This window comes from Triticum dicoccoides, chromosome 5B (genome assembly GCF_002162155.2).
Source record: "Triticum dicoccoides isolate Atlit2015 ecotype Zavitan chromosome 5B, WEW_v2.0, whole genome shotgun sequence".
In the NCBI taxonomy this organism is placed as follows: domain Eukaryota; kingdom Viridiplantae; phylum Streptophyta; class Magnoliopsida; order Poales; family Poaceae; genus Triticum; species Triticum dicoccoides.
This window is the reverse complement of record NC_041389.1, coordinates 455274361-455300750: the sequence shown is the minus strand read 5'-3', so window position 1 is coordinate 455300750 and position 26390 is coordinate 455274361. Positions and strand designations below refer to the sequence as shown.

At 45.6% G+C, this 26390-nt stretch overlaps 1 protein-coding gene and 1 long non-coding RNA gene across 3 annotated transcripts; both read left to right on the top strand.

Moving 5' to 3' along the window:
• The first annotated feature begins 8819 nt into the window (after positions 1-8819).
• On the top strand, positions 8820-13847 carry LOC119310679. Of its 2 annotated transcripts, XR_005150732.1 has the most exons (4): positions 8820-10466; positions 12381-12503; positions 12578-12943; positions 13249-13847. It is a non-coding gene; the product is annotated as an uncharacterized LOC119310679 (long non-coding RNA). The 2 variants fall into 2 exon arrangements; XR_005150731.1 differs by lacking the exon at positions 8820-10466 and having other exon boundaries at positions 10494-12503.
• Positions 13848-21464: 7617 nt separating this feature from the next.
• Positions 21465-23336, top strand: LOC119310676 (plant UBX domain-containing protein 10-like). The gene is made up of 4 exons (XM_037586343.1): positions 21465-22187; positions 22290-22499; positions 22586-22756; positions 23005-23336. Exons 1-4 carry the CDS (start codon positions 21624-21626, stop codon positions 23233-23235), a joined length of 1176 nt encoding a protein of 391 aa, XP_037442240.1. The 5' UTR covers positions 21465-21623; the 3' UTR covers positions 23236-23336.
• The last annotated feature ends 3054 nt before the right edge of the window (positions 23337-26390 follow it).

The window sequence follows — 26390 nt, the reverse complement described above, 5'->3', positions numbered from 1 at the left end:
AAGTCTGATGTACCCATCCGCCTATGTTGATGTGGGCTGGAACAAGTGGCTTTACTGGCGTGGTTTGTGTCTTTTGGAGTATATATGTTCTCTGGTAGATGAGAATCTGCAACACATAGCTCTATAGGTGAGCATCTAGACGGTTCACTTTGCTCTCCTGTAGATGAGCATCTAGACGAATCACTTTGTTTTAATTTCCTGTAGATGAGCATCTAGAAGATTCGCTTTGTTCCCTAGACGGTTCACTTTGTTCTCCTGTAGACGAGCATCTAGACGATTCACTTTGTTCTCCTGTAGATGAGCATCTAAACGACTAGATAGTTGCGCGTGCTCACTTTGTTCTCCTGTAGATGAGCATCTAAACGGCTAATAGCTACGCGTGCTCACTTTGTTCTCCTGTAGATGAGCATCTAAACGGCTAATAGCTACGCGTGCTCACTTTGTTCTCCTGTAGATGAGCATCTAAACGGCTAATAGCTACGCGTGTGTACACTCCAACACGATGAGCATCTTTACGATTCGCTTTGTTCTCCTGTAGATGAGCATCTAAGCGACCAGGTAGCTACGCGTGTGTATACTCCACGATGAGCATCTATACGATTTGTATCTACAACCGGTGGTAGGAGTAGCGCCCTTGAGAGTATGGTACGTATTGCTGTCCGTTTTACACGATCCCTCTCCCCGGCAAAAGAAAAACTGATGATTTATTGAAGAGAAATACACAGCTTTACCAACACCACCTGGCCCATGATTACGCAAATCTGGCTATAAATGTTACTTAACCATGTCAAGAGTCTATTATGTCAGGCAGAACGTATCCACAGTGGCACTCCCTGCCCACTCCATTACACCATGATACGAAAAAGAAAAGCAAACGCGATTATTGATGCGCATTACTACAAGCCCAGACTCATCTAAGACTTGGTCACGTGAGCCACACCATCGGGTTAGAAGGACAGAGGCGCCAAGTGATCTCCTGATGATCCACCTGATTACAGTAAGAAAGCGACCAAATGTTAATTACTCCGTTCCTAAATAGTATAAGCCTTTTTAGAGATTTTAATATGGTCTACATACGGAGCACAGTGAGTGAAATTTCATTCTAAATACGTCTATATACATCTATATGTAGTCCGTATTGAAATCTCTAAAAAGGCGGAGAGCTGCTTTGCGACTTAACACAAATAAAAATGGCGAATGATACTAGGCAGTACAAGTGCGATAAATTAGTCCGGCTAGACAGCCAACTGACAAATTTGACTGCCTACGACAACAACATTTTGTTCAATACGAGTGATATAAAGGTGACCGTACCTTAATTACTCTAGATTGACTGCTGGAGTTGCGGCAAAATGCAATACAGAGTCACGCCAGAAGCCATACTGACTGCTGGAGGTGCCCGTCTCGGACGGAAGAGACTACTATAAAAGGAGCACCTAGTGTGCAAGAATAGAGAACACATCTCACCCACCCACGCCGCTCACTCCTCTCCACACGGCAACAACAGATAAATCCCCTAGGTTCGCCGGCCAGCGCGACCGGCGAGAATCCAACGGGGCACGAACCGGTGATTGTGAGCACCACATCGAGGCCGGCTCTGCCACTCGATCCGCATCCTCGTCCATGAAGAACTGGTAACCTGAATCAAAAGGAACCCAACTTCAGAAACTAGCTGCAGCGTAGACATCAAGCAAGCAAGGGTACCACATCGCAGCGTAGACATAGTCGCCTGGCTACCGGATCCATTCTGGGCCCTGTTTGAGGTGAAGGCGATGCTTAATGACAGTCGTGGTGTCCTAGGCGAAGACGATGCTTAATGGCCAGCATAGACATAGTCGCCTGGCTCTTCTAAGATACCACGACTGTCATTAAGCATCATCTTCACTTCAAACAGGGCCGAGGTTGAGCAGCAGGACATCCTCCACGCATGTAAGCTCCCAATACTTCATAGAGACATAAGATTTTTGTGGATGGACGCGGGGGAGGCAGATTTTTATCACCTGTTTATGACATTTTTTTACGGTTGTTCTTGGTCTCTATGGCCCCACTAGGTTTTTTTTTTCGAAACGGAGGCAAAAGATTTGCCTCATCCATTAATTAAGCAGAAGAGAATTGCCCAGTTAATCAACGGAAAACCGGGCGAAAACCGTCACAAATCGCTGAGCGGCACACCAAGATATCCCACGCACACCTTTACAAGAGTGCCTCGTCAAGCTAGCACGCAAGCGTCATCGTCATCACTTCTCCCCAAACAGGCGTCATCGCCATCCCTAATCCCCGAGCAAGCGACTCCGACTTCTCCGTGGACGAACGTCGAACCAACACTCACCGCAGAGGCTGTGTAGGAAAACATGCAGATCCATGCCAGAACTCAACCACCCGCATCGAGGGCTACGCAGCTCCGACTCTGAAGCAAAGATCCAAAGGAGAACTATGCAAGACTGGCGTCGTGGAAGACCACCGGACGGACCACGTGCTGCCTGTCATCGTTGCCACAGGGACCCCGTCGCCGCAGCTCCGACTTCACCGCAACAACCAAACCGAGGTAATCCCACGAACACGCCGAAGAAGAGCCGACTACCACTGCAATGTCTCCGACTTCACTTGCCCTGTCGTCGTTGCCACAGAAGCCTCGATGCCACACCAAAGCATACCACCAACCTCAACACACCAGCTGGTCCCTCTGACCGGATTGAACTCCAAAATCGATGCCCTCGAGAGGGAAACGACGCCAACACGCCGCCAACGACTGACCCTCCGGGTCTGGGGTTTCCCCCGAAGTTGTCCCTTGCAGAGGAAGAGAGAGCATCCTGACGACGCCTTCAAGAAGGTTACGACGTCCACAGACGCCACCGTCACAGGCTCCGGCCATGGCCAGAGACGGGTTTTCACCCAGCCCTCGTGATCCTCCGGTCGACAGCCAAACCGGCAGCCCACCTTCCCTCGCTGCATCTCCACACGTCCTCCACCTTGGCAGCCAAAAACTGCAGCCTCTTCACCACATCAGGAAGAGATACCTCGTCTGCAGGTCGCTGCCTAGAGCCGCCACCAGGCCGGACCTGATGCAGAGAGGCCGACGGAGTCCGCCCCTAGCCGCCAGCCCAAAATGCGCGCCTGTCGCATCCGCACCGCGCCTCGCCGGCGCCCCTGCCAGAGCGCCTGAAACCGCGCCGCCGCCAACGCGCACTGCGCGACCTCGCCACACCTGCGCCGCGAACCGCCGCCCCTTGCCACATCGCACGATCCGCGCGGCAGCCTCTGTAGATCTGCGTGCACCACGCTCTGGCGCCTCCGTCGCGGCCTCGAGTGACCACGACGCTCCTGCCGTCGTCAGATCGACGAACCCCTTGACGGCGTCCCTGAATGCCAGATCCCGCGCTGCTTGAGGCCCCCACGAGCCAACCGACGCGCCGCCCCTTCGCTCGGACCACCGGAGCCTCGTCAGCCCGCGACGGAACTTCGCCAGCCCGCGCCGGAGCCACGCTCGCCCGCCCGCCCAAGGCCGCCACACCAGATGCGCCCTTGCGCCTTGTGGAGAGATGCCCCACCGCCGCCCTCCCTGGAGCCTGACCGGGCTTTGCCGGCGGCCTCCTCAGGCGGCGGCGAGGTGAGGGGCTGGAGGGAGGTGGGAAGGAGGCGGCGGCAGAGGGGATCCCCCGTGCCGCCAGAGAGAGGCGACGGCTCCACTAGGTTTGGAGAAGGAAGAACGGCAGCATTAGTAGTGTGTGAGACATGGTGATGGGGCTTTGACCTTTCTTTCTTTTTGATCCGGGTTTTGACCTCTCCCATGTCGCGCTTTTATATACCATTCTAGTTACTTCTTTTAATTTCCCAAAAAATAACTAGTTGGCACGTGGTCGCTACATTATAATATAAATTTAAACCATCGACCATCTGCTCTGATTTACTTGCTTTCCGGTTGTAGTATTTATCATACTCCCTCCATTCTAAAAATACAGTGCATATTTTGATTTCTAAAAGCCAAGAAAAATTTATCGACATCGACAATACAAACTAGTATCATTAAATTCATTATGATGTGTACTTTATATTTTATCTATTCAGTACTTTAGATATTAATATGCTAAAAACTTGGTCAAACATAGAAACATTTGACTTTGAAAAAACAAAATATGCACTATATTGTTGAAGGGAGGGAGTACTGTTCTCAGTTGATGTCATCATCTGCTGTGTTTCGCATGCCCTTTATTTTGATCCATAATAATGCAGGTATTTGGCAGACTGGCACCGACACATTCCTCTGTTCTGTGAAGCAAACAGAGTTAGATCATAATCAGCAGCGATCCTTCGTTCTTCAATCCAGAAAAGGCTGATATCAGCTTTAGGAAACCATGAAGCTAGCGTACGAATTAATCTTCCTGGGGTTCTTACAGTCTGTCGCATATCAGATGTTTGATCAAGAGGGTAAGAACTTTACACTAGGTTTTTTGACCTTCAGCACATAAAGTAACTGGACAAGTGAATTGCATATTCAGATTGAAAATTTTGACCAGAAGATGTCACACATTAGTAGTGACGAAAAAAAAAGTGATGTAGAATAGATTTTTCTTTTCAAGGGCTGCAGAATAGACTCTTTCGAAAATATAAACACTCAAGACTTAACTGGATTTTGGATCCCCGCACGTGTCGTTGTCAATTGTGTGAATTAGCAATGTCGAGAAAACAACCATAAGAAGAGAACGCATATCCTTTTTTTTTTTGGTGTGAAATCATTGGCATTTTCATTGTAGTGCCCTGGTGCACATTCACTTCACGCAATTGGGATAGTCTTTAAAAATGCAGACACTTATTTTGAGCTTCTGAGTGGTAGAACAAGCTTAAGCATGAGCTTCCCTTGGTTATCCTGAGGGCAAAGAATAAACATCTTAATCAGTTTCTTTATGGTTCTTAATCAGTTTATTGCCTGGCCTGACCTTTTCATTTTATATGTTTTGTGATTGTAGTAATATCGTTTTGCAAGCTCTGTGTCAGTTACGGTACATCCATATTAAACATGCAATAGATGTTAACCAGAACTATTCACCAAACTTAATACTGCCTCCGTTCTTAAATATTTGTCTTTCTAGGGATTTCAACAAGTGACTACATACGAAGCAAAATGGATGAATCTACACTCTAAAATATGTCTACATACATCCGTATGTTGTAACCATTTCAAATGTCCAGAAAAACAAATATTTGGGACCGGAGGGAGTAGTTCTCTTTGATTGAGTATTTACCTTTTATTTACTAATAAAACTTGCCTTTCTCCGGCCCAGGCTCTGTTTGAGGTAAAGATGATGCTTAATGACAGTCGTGGTGTCCTAGAAGACCGGAATCGCTATCTAGATACTGCATGTAGTACTATTGCTACTGTCATGTGTGATCCTGACGGCAACGTGGTCGAAATGTAAGTGAAGCCTAACCTAATCATCTCTTGTGTAACTCCACTAAACCAGTCCCTGCCAAAGGCAGTTACAGTATGTTTACATTCTATCCTTTGAACAGAGGAAAGAATCTTGCACATGTTGAGTAAAGTATATCCTTTGTGTTCGATACCAGCTTTTCCTTGATTTCATTTGGATTGCACATTCCTCATCTCTTTTTTTGTTGAGAAATTGCACATTCCTTGCTGAATTTTCGTTTCCACTCTCAGGCTCATATGCTCCAGAAATCTGTACCGATCACTCTTGTTGAGATTAGCACTAGCTCTTGTATTCTGTCCGTATACGAAATTTCATATTGCTTTTGTGAGACACCGCAGGGCCCATATTTGGCACTCAAATTGAACGCATTTTCCACGTCTGTGCTGATGGTAGGCACTAGACATAACGTTCTGTACCTATAGCCAGTATCCACCATACAGGCCCACACAGCTCAAACCTTGTATTCGGCACCCCATAATCGCCATTGAATTTCTGCTTCTTCCTGTAGGTGAGGATCTCAACATCCTCCCTTGTTGCGGCAACGTGTCAGTTAATTTAGTTGCTCTTTCATACCGAATCATTTCTTTCTTCATTTAATTGTATGACGCCTCATCTAAATTGCCTAATGTGCATGCATGATACTCCAACTATGGGAAGTCTAAAGCATTAAGACCCAATACATTGGGAGTGCCCTTATGGGACACACCCTCAATGGCCTGTACCCTGAAACATTTGTTTCCAGCAAACCATTAACCATGGGTAACGTTTGCCTTAACATACTGCAGACGTTACACGTTCATGATATTCAACATCCCACGCCAGGGCCTCCCTGCATTAAATCTCCCTATAGTATGTTGGGTATATTGGTGTTCATGTGTGTGTATCCTCAACGAAATTGTGTATGGCATGCATTCCCAGTTCATAATGGTACAAATATAAGGAGCATTTGTTATCGGTGCCAAAACATCATGCCCGTAATTATAATCTCTAGTTTCATAATTTTTTTGGTCTCAAGGGTGTTTTCTTATCATCTATTACTATGTTTGTAATAGCATGTACATGTGTTCACAAGACTATTGGCTTAGCTTCTCATTTTTGAATTTGTAGAAGCTTGAGCTCGTCAGGGTTAAGTGGAATCTTGTCGCCCAACATTGCAAAGTTGACAACACTACAATGACTGTAAGATCAAGCATCAATTACTTATGAAATATATGATTTTTTCCTCATGAAAATGGTGTATTGATAGAAATCCGTTAAAAATGGTTTTACTATCGTTATTGTCATATATCTTTGGTTCAGGTTTTTAGATGATAAAAATACAACTGGAGGAATACCACAGGAGGTTGGGAATCTTTTAAGTTTGACAAGTCTTAAACTTGAAAATAATTAATTCAATGGATCAATATCCGATTTTCTTGGGCGCATTTTGAAACTGCAAAATTTGTATGTCAGACCATGACTTGTGTTATCTCTTAGTATTATAGTTAATTAATAAACATAAGGGTGTGGTAACTTCAATAGGGTTCCGAGCCAAAATCCTCTAAGCGGAAATATTCCAATCTCTTAGTCAAATATATTCCATCATTGAATTCCATGCTAACACAAGAAGAAAAATGACTGAATGTTATTGTTGTCATTGCAAGCCTTGTATTTATTTTAATAAGCAAATAACACCATATGAATTCAATTATCTAATGATCTACTTTTGTGTTCTGCAACAATCTGTCATACAACAATATTAGTGGTGAAATACCTGAACAACTACATGCGTCCCTATGCAAGTATGGCTTGCCTGAACTTTAATAATCCCTCCAATCCGAATTAGTTGACGCAGCCTCTATACAATGTCCATATTACATTATATAAAGGTTGCGTCAAATAATTCAAGTCGGATGGAGTATCTTATATTTGTATAAGCAATTTTATGCTCTCCTTCAATTAACATAATGAGTGTAATCATGTGGTTCTAGCTATACCGTCAACCACTTAAATTGTGGTTCACACTTAATGTCATGCAAAGGAAACATCAACAATACAAGTAATCCAGAAACCTACATGACAATCTATATAGAACCCAACATTTGGATTGAAAAACACGTGCTTGCATTTCATACTTAACATTTATTAACAGGTGGATCAAGAAAATCCACCATAAAAGTGGTTCTTGGATGCATTGGTGGAGCAATAGTTTTTGTTGCTATGTGTGTTCTAATCTCGCGAAGAATGGCTTGCCAATGTGATTTATTTTTTATGTTCTAGGTTAGTTTTTTTAGAACGAGTTCCAGGTTAGTTAGGATTAGGGGTAAAATATTTTTGTTAATGCATGTTTACCATATTGAAATTTTCCATCTATTATAGTGGAATTCTACAACGAAAGGCTTTTTAATCAACTAAGGACATGATAAACATGTAAACTAAATTCAACATGAGCATTGTCTCAGCCTAGATCTTGGGCCGGCACAATAATTCTCGTTGCATCATCTCATGATTGCAGCAAGAAATTTGAGTAAAAAACTTGGCAAGGGCTCTTTAACTGAGGTTTAGAAAGGAGTTCTTCCAAGCCGAGACAATAAGGCGGTTGCCATCAAAAAATGGTTAAAGTAGAAAATTATAGACATGATGGGGCTTTCAAATAAGAAGCTGAAGTTATAAGTGTGGCTATCCATAGGAACTTACTATAATTGATAGGGTATTGCATGGCACAAGGGAGTGCTTCTTGGTTTAGAAACTAATATCACATTACCAGTAGATTTTTTTCTTATATATTTTTCTATGCACATATCTTGTTGATGGCTTTTGCTGAGTTGAACTATTCAGTTCTATTAGTCTTTGGCAGACTGTGAATGATGAAATATAAATCTCTGATACCGTCAAAAGTAAAGATAATTGAATTATCTCTACTTGTATGAGACACAAAATAATAACAAGAAAGTCATTCCTGGATAATATTATTTCATTATAGTTTGCTTCGAACTATTGTCGAGAAAACCGATGAAATCACATAAATATGCGGGTATAAAACTAAATGAACCAACATTGGATTGGAAAGAAGAATGAAAATTGCTCTTGGCACTGCCCTTGGTTTGGAATACCTTCATGATAACTGTAACTCCCTAATTATCCATGGTGATATCAAGGCTGTCAATATCCTGCTCGATGGAAATTTTGAAGTTGTGCTAGGAGACTTTGGACTGCCAAAGTTGATGGACCAAGGGAAGGAAATAATGATGATAGAGATCTAGGGAACATTGGGCTACATGGCTCCAGAGTACATGAGAGACATCAATGAAAACTGACATATATGGATATGGTGTCTTGGTGTTAGAGATTGTGACGGAAAGGGTCTAGGCTTCCATGCTAATGTAAGATTCTCTATCCTATTTTTATTTTCAAGTGCTTGTGAAAACAAGAAAAATGATATTAATTTAGCTCATGAAATCGGAGTAGTAGAAGCAATTTTATGCCGAGTTTTTGCACGGGCTAGTTATTAATATTAACATTCATAAATTATTATAGATGTAGTTTGAGTTGAAGTTTTCCAAGAAAACAATGTATTAAATACTTTGTGATCTGACTAAAACGACAAATCAGGAGCCAAAAGTAAGAAAGAATTTATTCACATGATTTAGTTTGCACAATTTTAATTGATTTTAGTAGTATAATAATTATTAATTTGTCTGATAAAACTGAAAAAAATGTCGACATGTACACATGAGATTAGGGATTATCACTTCAGAAGTTTCTTTCTGTGGAGAGTTTAGGGCTTTTGTTATGATAGTGGTTTAGTCCCGTATAAGGTCACTCCGAGTTTTATCTATGTTAAGAGTCCAAGTCTATTAGGAGTGCTTTTAAGAGTTTCTTACCTTTCAAGTCATTGTATATAATCATAGAGATTGTTATTTCGAAAATCAAGTAATGAATTAAACCCAAAGTAATCTGAGTCACAGTCTGCTTGTTGTTATCAATCCCTAACTTCGGGACGCCACACTATCTCCGATCGAGCACCATACAACCTGAGACCAGGGACGGAGGTTGTGTCATCCTCGAGTTCTAACACTTTATTTGTTAGAATAATAGTATATCTACTTAGGCGCCTTAGAGAACATGTGAAGTAGTGTTCTCTTTGTGGAAAAGGTCACCCAGAAAAATGAGTGAGATATTTTGAAATTTGTAGAGGCTAAAGAAAACTCTTTTAAAAATGATACGTTCATAGTTAAATTTTTGTCACATGCGTCCTAGATACTATACACCATGTTGCTGAAACAAATTCTTAGTTTTTGCTCATAAGATAATTTGTTAGACATGTTCTATTTCTACTCTGTACATTGGTGAATACACATAGTTTGCTAGACTGTCATGACCTCCAATACAGACTTTTGACGGCTTATTTTCAAATTTGTATGTTTGTACAAAATACTTAAAAAATGGATTTAGTTTTTCAGATTTATCATACAAATTAATAATTACTATCGTACTGAAATCAATTAAAATTGTGCAAGCTAAATCATGTAAATCAATTCTTTCTTACTTTTGGCTCCTGTTTTGTCATTTTGGTCAGATCGTAAAGTATTTAATACATTGTTTTCTTGGAAAATTTTGCTCGAACTACATCTGTAATAATTGATGAACGGTAATATTATATAACTAGCCTGTGTGGAAAAACTCAGCATGAAATTGCTTCTACTACTCAGATTTCACAAGCTAAATTAATATCATGTTCTCATGTTTACACAAGTACTTGTAAACAAAAATAAGATAGACAAGCTCACATTAACATGAAAGTCTGGACCCTTTCCCGTCACAATCTCTAACATCAAGAAACCATATCCATATATGTCAGTTCTCATTGATGTCTTTCCTGTACTCAGAGGCCATGTAGCCCACTATTCCCAAGATCTCTGTCGTCACTATTTCCTTCCCTTGGTCCATTAACTTTTACAATCCAAAGTCTCCAAGCACAGCTTCAAATTTTTCATCAAGCAGGACATTGGTAGCCTTGATATCACCATGGATAATCGAGGGGTTGTAGTTATCATGAAGGTATTCCAAACCACGGGCAATGCCAAGAGCAATTTTCATTCTTCTTGTCCAATCCATGTTGGTTTATTTGGTTTTAAATGTGCATATTTATGTGATTTCATCTGTTTCCTTGACGATAGTTCAAAGTAGACTAATATGACATAATATTATCCTAGAATGACTTTTTTGTTATTATTTTGTGTCTCATACTAGTAAAGATAATTCAGTTATCTTTACTTGTGGTGTCAGATATTCACAATTCATCATTCATAGAAGTAAGACATTGTGTCTGCCAAAGACTATCAAAACTTAATAGTTCAACTGAGGAAAAGCCATCAACGAGATATGTGCATAGAAATATATATAGGAAAATCCACTGGCAATGTGATATTACCATCTAAACTAGAAGAATGTCTCAAATTCTCCATGAAAGGATAAACCAAGAAGTGATCCCTTGGTGCCATGCAATACTCAATCACTTTTAGTAAGTTCCTGGGGACAACCACACTTATAACTTAAGCTTCTCATTTGAAAGCCATATCATGTCCATGATTCTCTACTTTAGCCAATCGTTTGATGGCAATCACTTTATTGTCTTGGCCTGGAAGAACTCCTCTGTAAACCTTAGTGAAAGAGCCCTTTCCAAGATTTTTTAACTCAAATTTCTTGTTGCAATCATGAGATGATGCAATGAGAATTATTGTGCCGACTCAAGATCTGGCTTAGAGCATGCTCATCTTAAATTTAGTTTATGTTTATCATGTTCTTAGTTGGAAAAAAGCCTTTCTTTGTGGAATTCCACTACAACAGATGGAAATTATTTCGTGGTGAAAATTTCAATACGGTAAACATGCATGAAAAAAAAAATTTACCCTAATCCAAACTAACCCGGAACATGAAAAAACAAATCACTCCGGCAAGGCATTCTTCGCAAGATTAGAGCACACATAGCAACAAGTAGAACTATTGCTCCACCAATACTTCCGAGAACCACCTTTGTGGTGGATTTTCTTGATCCACCTGTTAATAAATGTTAAATATGAAATGCAAGCAGGTGTTTTTCAATCCGAATGTTAGGTTCCATATAGATTGTCATGTAGGTTTCTGTATTACTTGTATTGTTGATGTTTTCTTTTCATGACATTAAGTGTGAACCACAATTTAAGTGGTTGACGGTATATCTAGAACCACATGATTACACTTATTATGTTACTTGAAGGAGTGCATAAAATTCCTTATAAAATGTAATATGGGGATTGTATAGAGGTTGTGTCAACTAATTCGGATTGGAGGGATTATTATAGTTCAGGTAGGCCATACTTTTATAGGGACAATAGTTGTTCACGTATTTCACCACTAAGATTGTTCTATGCCAGATTGTTACAAAACACAAAACGTAGATCATCACATAATTGAGTTCAAATGGTCTTATTCGCTTATTAAAATGAATACAAGGCTTGCAATGACAACAATAATATTCAATTAGTTTTCTGCTTATAACAGCATGGAAAGGAAAACTTACATGGAATTCAAAGATGTAATATTTGACAAAGAGATTAGAATATTTCCACTTAGAAGATTTTGGCCCAGATCCCTATTGAAGTTACCACACCCTTATGTTTGTTAGTGTACCGTAATACTAAGAGATAACACAAGTCAGTCTGGCTTATAGATTTTGCTGTTCTGAAAGGCGGCCAAGAGAATCGGATATTGAGCCATTGAATTGATTATTTTCAAGTTTAAAATTTGTCAGACTTGAAAGATTCCCAATCTCCTATGGTATTTCTTCAGTTATATTGTTATCATCTAAAACCTGAAATGAAGATATGTGACAATAACGATAGCTGAACCATTTTTAATGGATATCTATCTGTACATCATTTTCATGAGGAACAAATCATAGATTTCATAACTAATTAATGCTTTATCTTACAGCCATTATAGTGTTGTCAACTTCGCAATGCTGGGCGAGAAGACTTCACGTAACCCTACGAGCTCAAGCTTCTACAAATAAAGAAACGAGAAGTTAATTAAGCCAATAGTCTTGTGAATACATAGGTACGTGCTATTGCAAACTTTTCAAGTGATTACATCATCTTGATTATTTTTGTCACGACTATTTCCTTTCTCAGATTGCTGATCCAGGGTCCTCCTGCCGATTCCAATGCTGACTTGAATCCTGTTAGGAGTTGATCAAGATAATACACGTGTTGTGATGCAATCGAGAGAACGTGCTATGTACTGCTGTACATACACCAATAATGCATTCACTTTCACACTTCTCTGGTCAGCTCATATGTGGTTATCGAAGCAGGAAAATTTCTTGAGAAGGACTCTAATTGCTATGGACCAAGAGATTTCAGATGCTTATTACTGTTGTATATGTTGCCGTTGACATTGGACTTGCTATTCCTGTAAGAGGTACATTGGAATCGCTGTTCATCTAGGGGAGTCAGTGCCAAATCTACGTTGGAATAATGCAATGTTAATGATTGGAGGTGATGTTTTTTTCTTCCATGCCTAATTTTTCTTTAGTATATGCCCATATAAATAAAATTGCTGTGTTCCAATTATTGAATCTTCGATGAAGTGGTTGTTTAATTCATATATATCACAATTGTTAAATTAATTAGTTTTTTAGCTATATTATAGTTCGAGCTGAGGGCTTCTTACAATTTTTACTGCTGCTAATTTGCACCTCTACTAGATTCATTTTTTCACATGAGTTAGTTTAGAGCAGGGTATTTCGTAAATGAGTTTACATAACTTTTATATCTGAGAGTGGATATGTTTTGTGTGCTAGATGGATTGACTCCTACCAAAGACTGATCCCAAGCAGAACTACAACCTGTCCATGGATTACCTGCAGGCCTGCATTCTAAGTTTCTAACCAACAACATTGGGCAGTGAGCGGGAGGGGCGACCAGCGACCAGCGAACGTGTGCGTGGTGCAACCGCACAAGAGGTGACGGGGAGCCGACGGAGACTGCCAGTGGTGAGCAGGTGGTGGCGACCTGGAGCGGTCGGCACTAGCGGCGAGCAGGCAATCACCGCGACGGGCGAGCGGACAGGGCGAGTAGGTGCCACGAACTGCACCTCAATTGGAATACAGTAAAGAATTGATATGAGTATGATGTATGCGTGTGGCCATCAACTGAAATTTTGTGTTCCGTGCGCTTGTGTTTGCACAGGGCCGGTCTTGAGAATTCGAGGGCCCAGGGCGAAACTACAATTCGGGGCCCCTCGGGCCCTTAATATAAATGTCTAATTGATAATCATCATATGAAGATAATTTGTGTCAAAGAAAATAATTAAGTGCGTCCAAAATGATTGTACATATCACATAATGTATTACCTATTACCTTCAAAAAAAATCTCCTAACATTATGAGATGCAAAATCACTAATGATAGTATCAATATCAATTTCATCAAGCAATTTTTTCTCAATGCATAAAGTTGTCAAGCCATTTAACCTCTTTTGCAACGTTGTAGATCTCAGGTAGTTCTTCAACAATTTCGAATTTTGAAAAACTTTCTTTCAGTAACATGCATAGTAAAGAAAATTCGATATGCAACAGAAATAAATATGGGCTCATGATCACTTGGACACTCACATTGCTATAATGCATGTTGACGTCAACATTGCCTTCTATTGGAGTATGACCATCATCTTCCTGATTGCAATTAGTTTTGGTCACCCGCAAGAACTATTACCAACTCGTCGGGATTTCTTGGAGTGCTTGTATCGCTCTTACAATATATTTAGAAAGAGATCCTCTTAATTCTTCTATCTCCTCATCTGCCTCCTTCTTCCTTTTTCTTTTATCACATCCAGATGCATACTTTCTACCCGAACTCGACATGACCCTGTTGAAATTTAAAAGGAACAAATTAGCTTATAAAATTAGCACAAAGCTAATGACAATCTGCTAGGGCATAGTATAGTACCTTCTCTCCGTAATCTAATGTGGCTACAAGCGCGCAATGATTTGAGCGCCCTAACAACAATTCCCTGTTAACATGTTCAATCGATCGACAAGTTGGGAACCAGGACTGAAACTAAAAGAAAGGAAGAAGAACATGCGAAGGAAGAGGGCGCGACGAGACGTACCTGCCGCAGTCGTCGCGTCGTTCACAAGGAGGCAGAGTCAAAGAGGATTAGACGAACAGGAACGGTGGAACAACCAAAAGGGCAGGAACAACCGATCCGAAGTTACAGGAAATCGTGATTAGTGAATCGAACTATCCCTTTTCCTCTCGGGTCTCCACGTACGTGTAAACATGGGCCAGGCCCATCATATCTTTTTTAGTTTCTTATAGGCTAGCACACCAGAGGCTGAGCGAGGCGTTCAGATTGGCTTCAATTTTTTTCCAATCGAAGACCTGCATGCCTGTACGTAAAAAGTATATGTACCTGGGAGGGCCCCCCTGACTTTTGGGGGCCCGGGGCGGCCGCCCGGTTCGCCCTGCCCCAGGACCGTCCCGGTTTGCAGCCAGCCAAATCAATCAGCCAAGGGCCATTATATGCGCGAGTGTGTTAGTAATGGGTATCTTTGAAGATCATTTCTCAACTCGGCAGACCTTGTAATGGGTAGAGACTAAAAAGACGATGCCACGGTAGCATGGCAGACCTTGTAAGTGCCACGAACAGCATGATATTCTTCTTTCTACTTTAATTCCTTGATTTGAAAAACAATTTGCTCTGCACGTGTAGGAACATAGCGGCCGGGCAAACGAAACTTCGGCATCTTGATCGATCAAGCGAAGGTTTTAAGCGTACATACAAGTAACTTTGCAATCAAGTGTTGTTGTTGTTTTTTCAGTTTCGCTAATTGCATCTAAGGGCTACAAGATCCCATGCGCTAGCCAACGTCAAGGTTCATATTCATTTTTATTGTATAGATGGAACGAGTCTATACATGGACACAAGACGGTACTCATGTAATACGCGGACACTTACAACATGCCATTGCTAAATTAATCTCTACCATACTTGTCCATAACATCCATTGAGGTAAGGTTGTTTCAGTTTAATTTAGCAACACTTTGCATGGTCTAGATAGCTAAGGTTCTAAATAAGCTATTTCATCATTTCAAAATGATTTTGTGAAGCTTTTGTTCCCATTTATAAGATCAATCACCCATTTCTCTTTATTTTTTCCTTTCCGAGGTCAGCTATTTAAATGATAATTCATTGAACTCAAATATGCCCTCCTCTGTGGCGACACGGGGGCGACTCCCATGCGGCTTGCCCCCATCCCCCTTCTCGTCGCGCCACCGCCGGCGAAGCCCGGCGGGCTCCAATGACGGCAGCGGCGGGGCGGTTCCATGGGCAGCCCCCGCCCAGTTCTGCCGGCCTCCATGGCATGGCGGCGACCCGCGACGCGAACTCCCAATCTGGGGGCTTTGGCGGCGGGGTGTGGTGGTGGTCCTTTGGTGGGCGGCTGGCAAGGGCTGGCGACGCCGAGGTGCTCAGGCGCTGGCGGGGCGGGGCTGTGGCGGCAGGGGCTGGCGGCCCAAATCTGGGCGTTGTGAGCCTGTTGCTGCCTCCGTGGCCGTCCTTGCCGCAGTCGGTGCAGCAACTACCGCTTCCGGCATGTGTGGCGGTGGTGGATGGCATGGTCTTTCGGTGGAAGCTTTAGTCCGAGAGCAGGTCCGCTCCATCCTCAAGCTATGTGTGTGCAGGATGCCCAAAGGGCTGGACTTTCCCCAGCTTTGCCCGCCGTTGAGGGATGATCCATTGGCAGGGGTGCCACGGCATCGTCCCTGCCTCCCGTTTGGTGACGGTGTGCTACCGGGGAGCTCGCCTTTGCCCGGGAGGGGCATGGCGGGGCGGTGGTGGCCAAATCTAGCCGACCTGGGGGTGGGTATATATGGACTTGGGGGCTGTGCAGGGGTGGGGAAGGAGGTCCCTTCCCAACCCATCTCTTTTGTCATCTTGGTTGTAAGTGTGGGGCGAGGGTGGCGGTGGAGCTATGGATACCGGGGTGGACGGCCTTGGTGGTGGGAGCCATGGTGCTCGGGGCGGAGCTCGTGGCTTGGGTGTTGCCTGGGTGCCATGCTCGTGCGGGCGACATGGTGGCCAGAGTGCTACGGCCGGTGGTGTTGGCGCAGCGGGCATGTGTGGCCTGTTGTACAACGTCTCGGAGAAGTGCTTGTCGGGGGTAAACCTGCTCTGGCTCTGCCAGGCCGACGACGACGGCGCCTGTGTGGGTGTCGTTTCCTTTTTGAAGGCGACGTCGTGGTTACTCTTCCTCCTTCATGTTGCTTCAAGGAAAATCTTAATCCTTGGATCAGGCGGTGGCGGCGCTTCGGTGTCGCTCTCTTCTTGAAAGTGCCGCATCCTACACGACTTCGTTCAATGCAATCCCCTCCACGAGCCTTCGTTCCTATTTGTCCATAAGGACCAAAAGCAAGAGCAGTGAACACATTCCAAGTTAATTTGCAATTGCTGCCCTGGGTTCCCGTCACAAGAGAGTGAAAATCCACAAAGCTGGACGGCTTCAATGCATGATGCCTCGATTGCTTCACAAACAACACTCCAGACAAATTGTGCCACTACACACTGAATCAAGATGAGGTCACAGGTCTCATCTTGTCCGCACAACACACATTTACCATTGTCCGTCCTATACTGTTTGAGGATCTGATCCCCGCTAGGGACGCGGTCTCGAGTGATCCGCCAAAGGAAAATCTTGATTTTAGCCGGAATACGCGCTTTCCAAATAATTATAGTTTCACATACTCTAAAATTCTTGAAGATTTTTTGTATAATGCCTGCTGCGAAATCATGTCCGTCGAAGATGCGCCTCCCTACCAGTACGCCGACCAACCCGTCCCATTCGGCCAGGTCTAACGGACCAAATGAGCGTTTAAAAACGAAGAGAATATCACATGGAGATCAAGTTTCGGTGGAAACCACATGGAATCAACGTTTGGAAGTTTCGAAAAATCTCAAAAAAGAAAACGGGATCTTAGTGTGATGTTCTATTAGTACTACTTGAAAATCATGAGTTCAAACAAATTACCATTTACGACTGAGGAGAAAACAAAATCAATATTGAATAATGCCGAAGAGTAAACGTTACTACTCATCATTGAATTTCTTCTTTTCATAGCTCGTAAATGGTAATGTTTTGAACTTAGCATAGAACATCACCCTCTTAACATCCTGAATTATTTTTCAGATTTCTTTGAAATTTACACACATGATTTCTCTGTAGTTTTCTTTGAAACTTGGGTTTTATGTGATATTCTCTCTTGAAACAGAAAGCCCATCTCCACCCTCCCCCTCCTCAGGGCCGCCTCCTCCTCCCAACCCTAGCCACCTCCTCCTCCCAACCCTAGCCGCCCCTCATCCTCACCCCCTCCCCTCCTCCCTCCCTCGCCGCCGCCTGAGGCAGCCGTCGGGCAAGCCCGGGACGCCAAGGATGGTGGCGTCGGGGCCTCTGTTGCCCTGCTCCCGTGTGGGGAACCCCGAATCTGGAGCGACGGCTTCATTGGCAAGGCACGGCCGGCTAACAGCCGTGCGGGTGGTGGATCCGGTGTCCCGGCCGAGCGGGCGGCGGGGTTCGGTGGTCGTTGGCGGCCAGCAGCGGCTTCTGCGGTGGTAGGTGTGCGTGATCTGGCGCGTCCCTTCCTCCCCTGTTCGGCGTGCAGGCCAGCCTGGTCGGGCCGCGCTTCCTCTTGGTCGCCGGTTCTGTACAGGAGGTGCTGTTGGTGGCGGAGATCTAGTTCGGGCGAAATCCCTGGCCGGCCATGACCGGCCGCGCCAACGGCGACGCCTGGGGGCACCGTTTCCCTTCTTGCAGGCGTCGGTATGGACTGATCTCCTCACTTCACCTCCCCCTAGGTTTTACGGGTGAAAGCCCTAACTTTGTTGGGCGGCGGCGGCGCTCACGACGCCGTTCCCTTTTTGAAGGCGCCGCTTTGGGAACCTTGGGGTTGGGTGGCGCTTGTGGGTGGTGGGCGACAGCGGTGGTGCGACCCTTTCCTGGCATGGATTTATGTCCGTTGCTTGGAGATGGAGTTGCGTAGGTGGAGGTCGTCGGCTGGCGTCGTGGTGGCGTCAATGGCGGAGGACCTGCCAATACTCGCGTAGGTGGAGGTCGTTGTTTGGCCTCGTGGTGGCGTCAATGGCGGAGGACCTGCCAAGGTTGTCACCTCAATCTGCTCTGAAGATGGACCAGTGGAAGGTGGCAGCGATGACACATGTGAGTGCGTCAGACCGGTTTGAGTCCCGGACCGGCAGATGTCTCGGTCGGGGCCTCCGGCTTTAGATGTTAGGCTTAGGTGAGAGGTATGGGTATGTGGCACAGCTTGCACCCCTTCATCATTTGGATAGGAGTAGCGGCAGATGCTGCCAAGATGGTGGATTCATGCATATTGTTGTTATACTTTGTAAGGTCCTCAAGAATAATCAATAAAATAGTCATATGCATCTCCCAGATGTAGAGGCCGGGGGTCATCCTCCTTTTCGAAAAAAAACCAACCCAGGCACGAGAAACTTTCGGCAATGGAAAAAAGGTGAGGGACCCTAGTAGCGAGAGGAGGCTAAATTTCGTGTTTTGACCTTTTTGTAGAAGTTTACCGAGATTTGTCCCTGGTCTCAAAAACAAATCAGGATCTGACACTTTTCCTATCGCCAAGATGGATGACGGTAGGATATAACTACCTACTATCGGGTCCTCTGGCGGTAGGACTTGACTGCGCTTTTACACCCGTTTGAAATTAAAAAACCCAACCGCTAAAACCTTTAGCGGTAGGTTGTACAACCCTACCGCCAAAGAGCATGACGGTAGGGCATGCAACAAACCTGCAAAGTTTGCTCTGTGTAATTTAGCAGGTGGTAGTACTAGTACTCTAATACTATATGCATGCATGCATGCATGCACTAGAGCCCGTCCAAGCTGTTGTTGCCACTCTGCACGGTGCAACCTATGCTTCTTGGGGTTGGCGAAAAAAAAAGCAAGAGGGCTAGCGCCTGCTGCCTCACGCGCAACATGCATGTACCACTACTACTAGCCTCCTAGTATACCCACCCGGGGGTGGGTATATATGGACTTGGGGGCTGTGCAGGGGTGGGGAAGGAGGTCCCTTCCCAACCCATCTCTTTTGTCATCTTGGTTGTAAGTGTGGGGCGAGGGTGGCGGTGGAGCTATGGATACCGGGCCGGGCAGACGGCCTTGGTGGTGGGAGCCACGGTGCTCGGTGGCAGAGCTCGTGGCTTGGGTGTTGCCCGGGTGCCATGGTCGTGCGGGCGGCATGGTGGCCAGAGTGCTACGGTCGGTGGTGTTGGCGCAGCGGGCATGTGTGGCCTGTTGTACTACGTCTCGGAGGAGAAGTGCTTGTTGGGAGTAAACCTGCTCTGGCTGTGCCAGGCCAATGACGACGATGCCTGTGCGAGCGTCGTTTCCTTCTTGAAGGCGACGTCGTGGTTACTCTTCTTCCTCCATGTTGCTTCAAAAAAAACCTTAATGATGCACCGTAAAAAAGTCTCAACCTTAATCTTTGGATCAGGCGGTGGCGGCGCTCCGGTGTCGCTCCCTTCTTGAAGATGCCGCCTTGGAGATCCGACGCGTCATACACGACTTCGTTCAATGCAATCCCCTCCACGAGCCTTCGTTCCTATCTGTCCATAAGGACCAAGCAAGAGCAGTGAACACATTCCAAGTTAATTTGCAATTGCTGCTCTGAGTTCCCGTCACAAGAGAGTGAAAATCCACAAAGCTGGACGGCTTCCATGATGCCCCGATTGCTTCACAAACAACACTCCACACAAATTGTGCCACTACACACTGTATCAAGATGTGGTCACAGGTCTCATCTTGTTCGCACAACACACATTTGCCATTGTCCGTCCTATGCTGTTTGAGGATCTGATCCCCGCTAGGGACGCGGTCTTGAGTGATCTGCCAAAGGAAAATCTTTATCTGAAATAAATGCTTTCCAAATAATTATACTGTCACATACTCCAAAATTCTTGAAGATTTCTTTATAAATGATCCCATAGAAAAATGGCCCAACAACTCTAGGCGCCTGCTGGTGAAATCATGTCCGTCGGTCAGGTCTAACGGACCCAACGAGCGTTTATAACGGGAGAGAATATCACATGGAGATCAAGTTTCGGTGGAAACCACATGGAATCAACGTTTTGAAGTTCCGAAAAATCTCAAAAAATATGGGATCTTAAGAGCGTGATGTTCTATTAGTACGTGGAAGTCATGAGTTCAAACAAATTACTATTTACGAGGGAGGAAAAAACAAAATCAATATTGAATAATGTCGAAGAGTAAACGTCACTATTCATCGCAGAATTTGTTCTTTTCATATCTTGTAAATGGTAATGTGTTTGAACTTAGCATAGAACATCACCCTCTTAACATCCTGAATTATTTTTCAGATTTTTTGAAACTTTAAAACATGATTCCATGAAGTTTTTCTTTGGAACTTGGTTTTTATGTGATATTCTCTCTTGAAACAGGGAGCCCATCTCCACCAACCCAGGCACGAGCAACTTTTGGCAATGGCAAAAAGGCGAGGGATCCTGGTAGCCAGAGGATCGTTCCCAATCCATACGTTGAGCTAAAAGGCGGTCATGTGGTCGTCGTGAACCTCAAAGCACGTGCCAAGATGTAGCAAATGTTGCACCTTGCCAATAGCCTTGGAGAATTGGTATTGCCCAGTATAAGGCAACATTTCCGCTCTACCATCACAAACGTGTTTATTCCTAAAGATTTGAATCCAAAGCCCGTCCTGGCCTTGTAGTAACTTCCACATCCACTTGGCCAAAGACACCAATTCATTATGGATCTTGATGATGAATCTGGGCTTACACATGTTTCTTGGGCTGATGCAAGGAGGCATTGCAGCTAGCTTGTCGTACACGTCTCAAATCTCCTACTTTGCTGCTCTAAAGCATCGACACACCTGTGAAGAATCCGATGTCGTTTGCTTCAAAGTGCATGAGACAAAGCACAAAGCAAAGCCAATGTGCTCCCTTTATTTCCCTTCTTTAACAAAGCAAAGCATATATCATTTTCTTAATCCGGAGTGCACGCAGCCGCTTTAATTGGCAAGAGCAAAATGCAAACACACAGTGGAGACGCTCAGCGAGCGCATCACTTCAGCTTCCTGAACAATCCTCCTGGTAGCCACAGAGGAGTTATCGCTGTAGCATGTCTTCAAGCCCGGCGAGGGACGGCGCGGGCGGGAGCTCGCGGAACTCCCGCGGCGGCTTCGCCAGGAACCTCGCGAGGCTCCCGTCTAGCATCGTGGAAGGGCTGTCGAGGTCGATCGCCCGCCGGGCTCCGAGGAGCCGCCGGCGGGACATCCAGCACCACCAGCCGCCGCCGCAGTGGCCTCCTCTTCCAGCTGCTCCTCCGCCCTTCGTGCCGGAGGAGCTGTTCTTCTTCAATGCGTTCGAGCAGCAGTACGGCGGCCACCACCCGTTCTTCTACGGGTGCCGTCTCAGCGAGGTCCTGGCGATCGCCCGGCGAGAGGGCAAGCACGTGTTCGTGTACCTCCACGACCCGGCCCACCCGTACACCGAGCCCTTCTGCCGGGGCACGCTCTGCTCGGACGTGGTGGTGGAGTTCCTCGACACCAACTTCGTGTCCTGGGGCGCGGTCACCGGCAGAGGGGAAGGGTCGGGCATGGCCGCGTCGCTGCAGCCCGGCAGCTTCCCCTTCTGCGCCGTCCTCGCCCCGGTCTCCAGCGAAAGCATCACAGTCCTACAACGGGTACGATACGAAGCCGAGTTTACAGAGGGAGTACAAGTCAATAGTACAATTGAATTTTTCGTATTTTTATTGAGAACTACACCATATCTTGCCTCCTCGCAGGTAGAAGGGCCGGTTACGCCGTCGGAGCTCGTGGAGATGTTGCAGAGAACCATCGATGAGCAACGTGTTGCTTTTCGAGCCTCGATGGCTGATGAGCAAGCTGCGGCATTCAGAGCCTCTAGGGCCGAGGAGGAAGAGAGGAGGAGATCGGCGCTACGGCTGCGACAAGAGCAGGACGCAGCTTACCTCGAGTCACTTCGGAAGGATCAGGTCCAAGAGCAATTTTCACTCTGCTGTACAATGTAGTACATGCCCTGCTCAGACTGGGATATCTCAATTTAGCTGTGTCAGTGCAGGAAAAAGAAAGATCCAAGAAGACTCTTCAGGAGGGAACCGCAAGACAAAAGCCAAAGCCAAGCACGAAATATCCTGGCCAGGCAGGTGGAGAAACTAGCAGGAGAACCCAGATCAGAGCACCTACACATAAGGAAACTGCACCTTCACACAGAACGGAAGCAAACACCAAGGTATGAAAACTAAACGAATTCTTGGGTACATTCGCGATAGATAGATAACAACAACAAGATAATATCAAAACTCATGAGCAGGGGAGTTTCAGATTCAGTTGTTTTGCCTACATAGAAAGTGTTGCAAATTATGCATAAAAGTTTACTGAACACTGCTTTTATATTATGTACGATAATACCAGAGCCATCCATCTAGTAATTTGTGATGGTACGGGCCATTTAACAACATTATACCGTTTTATGTGCAGGTAATGATAAGATTTCCCAACGGCGAGAGAAGGCAGCAGAGCTTCCGTCACAAGGACACGATAAGGGAAATCTACAAGTATGTTAATTCCTTGGGCATACCTGGCATAGGAAAGTATCAGCTTGTAAGGAGCTACCCAAGGAAAACCTACGGGCAACAGCAGCTGGAGATGAATCTTGGAGATGCAGGTTTCCAACCAAGTGTGACACTGTACATTGAGCAGCTTCATTAAACACTGTAACTACGAGACTGAATGTAAATTTGATGCAAATCATGTAATACAAACATGCCAAGACATGAAGGCATGCAGCAAGTATGATCACCAGTTCACCATTTGCCATAAGTCTTACTCTTAACAGCCACCATATAGTAGGGTCACAACACATCCATCGGTTCACAACAGAAGGGGTCTCAGATTACAACAACATGAGTTTATGGTGCCACGCCCGAGTCCTGAAATCAAACCATCTTAGTCCAAAAGCTATATGAATTACAACAAAATCACATGTTGTTTGGTTGGATTGTGACCATTATTATTGATCCACAGAAACTGGTGCATTCATCTCACATTCTCACTCACAGCCTGGCCCTGGACGACGCTGCAGTTGGAGATGTCAGCTGCTGCATCCACCCTCCAATTGCTTCATCTCTTGTGCAACTCTCTGCTGTAGTGCCTTGTTCGAAACGAAGACAGACCAACCAGAGTCTCCTGGCATAACATCGTCAGGAACTACCCACATCTCGTCAAACCTCTGATAGCTCCGTCTTTCTGTGCCTCATCTCCGGCGTTCCAGCTGGGCACAGAATAAACTCTTCCGTTGGAATAATCTGCGATCAATTGCCATGTCTTCAGGTTGTGTGCTCCCTCAAACTGTCGCAATACTCACAAGGAAATAGGACGTGAAACACTCCCGCTGAAGACGTGCCACATCCTTGCAATCGACCCCCATGGAAGTGGCAGCCACAGCACCGCTGCCGACTGCGGGATAGTCTAGTATGCTCCTCTGTCCAGGCACCAGGGGTAGAACCACAAACGGAGTGTCTTGGAACTCGCGAGGTAAATGCAGCCTTGTCGTAATTGTTAGGAATAAACCACGCCACAGTGGTGACCAACATGTGTGTGCGTGTAGGTCGAGTCTGGACGCCGGTGCGTGGCCGCGTCCATAGCCGTGATCAGTTAGCCGGGTTGTGTGTGTTGCGGTGTCTCGTAGGAGTAAGCGCCAGGCGCGTCGTGGCCCCGACCGAGCATGTGGATCTCGTGTGCGCTGCAGAGCGAGGAGGCCCAGGTCTCGTGTGAGCAGCGGCTCACATTTGCCGGAGACCGAGTCACTCGCGCGCATGGTTTGCTAGTTCCGTTATCTGGTTAGTCCATATAAGATAAAGTCAAGGTTAGTTAGTGCATGCATTTCGCTGGATTCGATTAACCTGACACAAGGTCGGGATGTGTTTCGCTGGAACCTCACTACATCAGGGTCTTTCACAGTAGACTCTATGTATTGTGCACTCACGCATTCTGAGGTACCAACGAGTAATAATAAGAAAATTTGGAAGTCTAAAATTTCACTAAAAGTGAAAATCTTCATGTGGTATCTTTGTAGGGGAGTTGTGTTAACCAAAGACAACCTCGCACGGCGAAACTGGCAAGGGAGTAAGAAGTGTTCTTTTTGTACTCATGACGAGACAATCAAACACCTCTTTTTCCAATGCAAGTTTGCACGTTCTACGTGGTCAGTCATCCAAATAGCGTCAAATTTGTATCCGCCCACAAATGTTGCCAATATTTTTGGTCATTGGTTGGACGGTATTCCAAATAGGTTCAAAACGCTAATAAGGGTGGGAGCGTATGCCTTAATTTGGTCGCTTTGGCTATGTAGAAATGATTTGGTTTTTAATGATAAAAGTGTTTCTCCTCTACAGGTTATTTTCCGGTGTACGCACTCGCTACGTATGTGGTCTATGCTACAACGGCCGGAGTACCAATCGCTATTCATGGTGGTGTGTACGCGATTGGAGTAGGTGGCTACGGAGCTTTTTTCCCAACATGGGTGGCAGCATAACCTACGGATCGATCCACCACCTTCTTCGACATAGGCATAGTGTCGGTCTAAAGGACTCTACTGTTGCCGATTTGTCGATTTTTATTTCATGATTTTTTGTCAGACTTCTGGATTTGGCTGTGTGCATCTTAGTTATGCAGAGGCCGGGTGTTACTCATAATGCTTTGTATCCGCTTGATGCTACATTTTGAGATAATAAAGTCGCCCTTTATCAAAAAGTTAGTGCATGCGTGTGCATGGGTTAGCTGGTTAGTGGCCGGTGTGTGTGTGTGCGTGGAGTTAGTGGCCGGTGTGGTGGATGGATGGTGTGTGTGCACCTGGGTATAAAAGGCCCTCTGCTGTACTTCTCGTGTGTGGGTGTGGCTCGAGTTGTTGCTTGAGAAAAACGCTGTCGTTGCGGCAGGCGTATGTGTGTCGAAAAAACACCCCCGTCTCCTGTGTCTCCTCTTTCTTCTATCTTCGTTCGTGCAAGAGACAGAGAGAGATCGAGAGGGAGCTGGGAACCGGCGCAAAGAGCAAGCTAGGGCCCGGCGCCAACAATTGGTATCAGAGCTTGGTTATCTTGGACGTCGTTCTCCTTGCCAGAGGCGTGCCACTATGACAGAGTGCGCCGGCCGCTGCGCGATGCTCCGGGCCATGTGTCGGCCTATGAAGGTGTGCGGCGCTGCGGTGGCGCGGCAAGGAGGCCGCGGCGCCACGACGAGAAATTCGCAGAGGACCTATGTGGAGGATCGGAGGCGGCGGAGGCGTGGCATGGCGCACATGCATGGAGGCCGCGGAGGCCACGGAACGACGACTATGGAGGCGCGGCTGTGCGTAGAGGCGCACGATGGCATCAGACGGAGGCGTTCAAGGTGACGACGGGAACTGCAACAACTCCGGCGATGGCAAGGTCGTGGCTTAGGGGGGGAATGTTAGGAAAAAACAACGCCACGGTGGTGACTAGCATGTGTGTGCGTGTAGGTTGAGTTCGGACGCCGGTGCGTGGCCGCGCCCATAGCCATGGTCAGTTAGCCAGGTTGTGTGTGTTGCAGTGTCTCGTAGGAGTAAGCATCAGGCACGTCGTGACCACAACCGAGCATGTGGATCTCGCGTGCATTGCAGAGCGATGTGTGGAGGCTCAGGTCCCGCGTGAGCAGCGACTCACATTCGTTGGAGACCGAGTCACTTGCGGCCTAGGTTTGCCCATTTCGTTGTTAACTGGTTAGTCCAGATAAGATAAAGTCAAGGTTAGTTAGTGCATGCGTGTGCATGGGTTAAGTGGTTAGTGGTCGGCATGTGTGTGTGCGTGGAGTTAATGGCCAGTGTGGTGGCCGGATGGTGTGTGTGA

Excerpts from the sequence above, each read along its gene's own strand:
- LOC119310676 (XM_037586343.1), top strand. The coding sequence starts at position 21,624 with ATGTCTTCAAGCCCGGCGAGGGACGGCGCGGGCGGGAGCTCGCGGAAC. Across the intron at positions 22,188-22,289 it reads GCATCACAGTCCTACAACGG|GTAGAAGGGCCGGTTACGCC; the intron begins GTACGATACGAA and ends GCCTCCTCGCAG. Across the intron at positions 22,757-23,004 it reads GAACGGAAGCAAACACCAAG|GTAATGATAAGATTTCCCAA; the intron begins GTATGAAAACTA and ends TTTTATGTGCAG.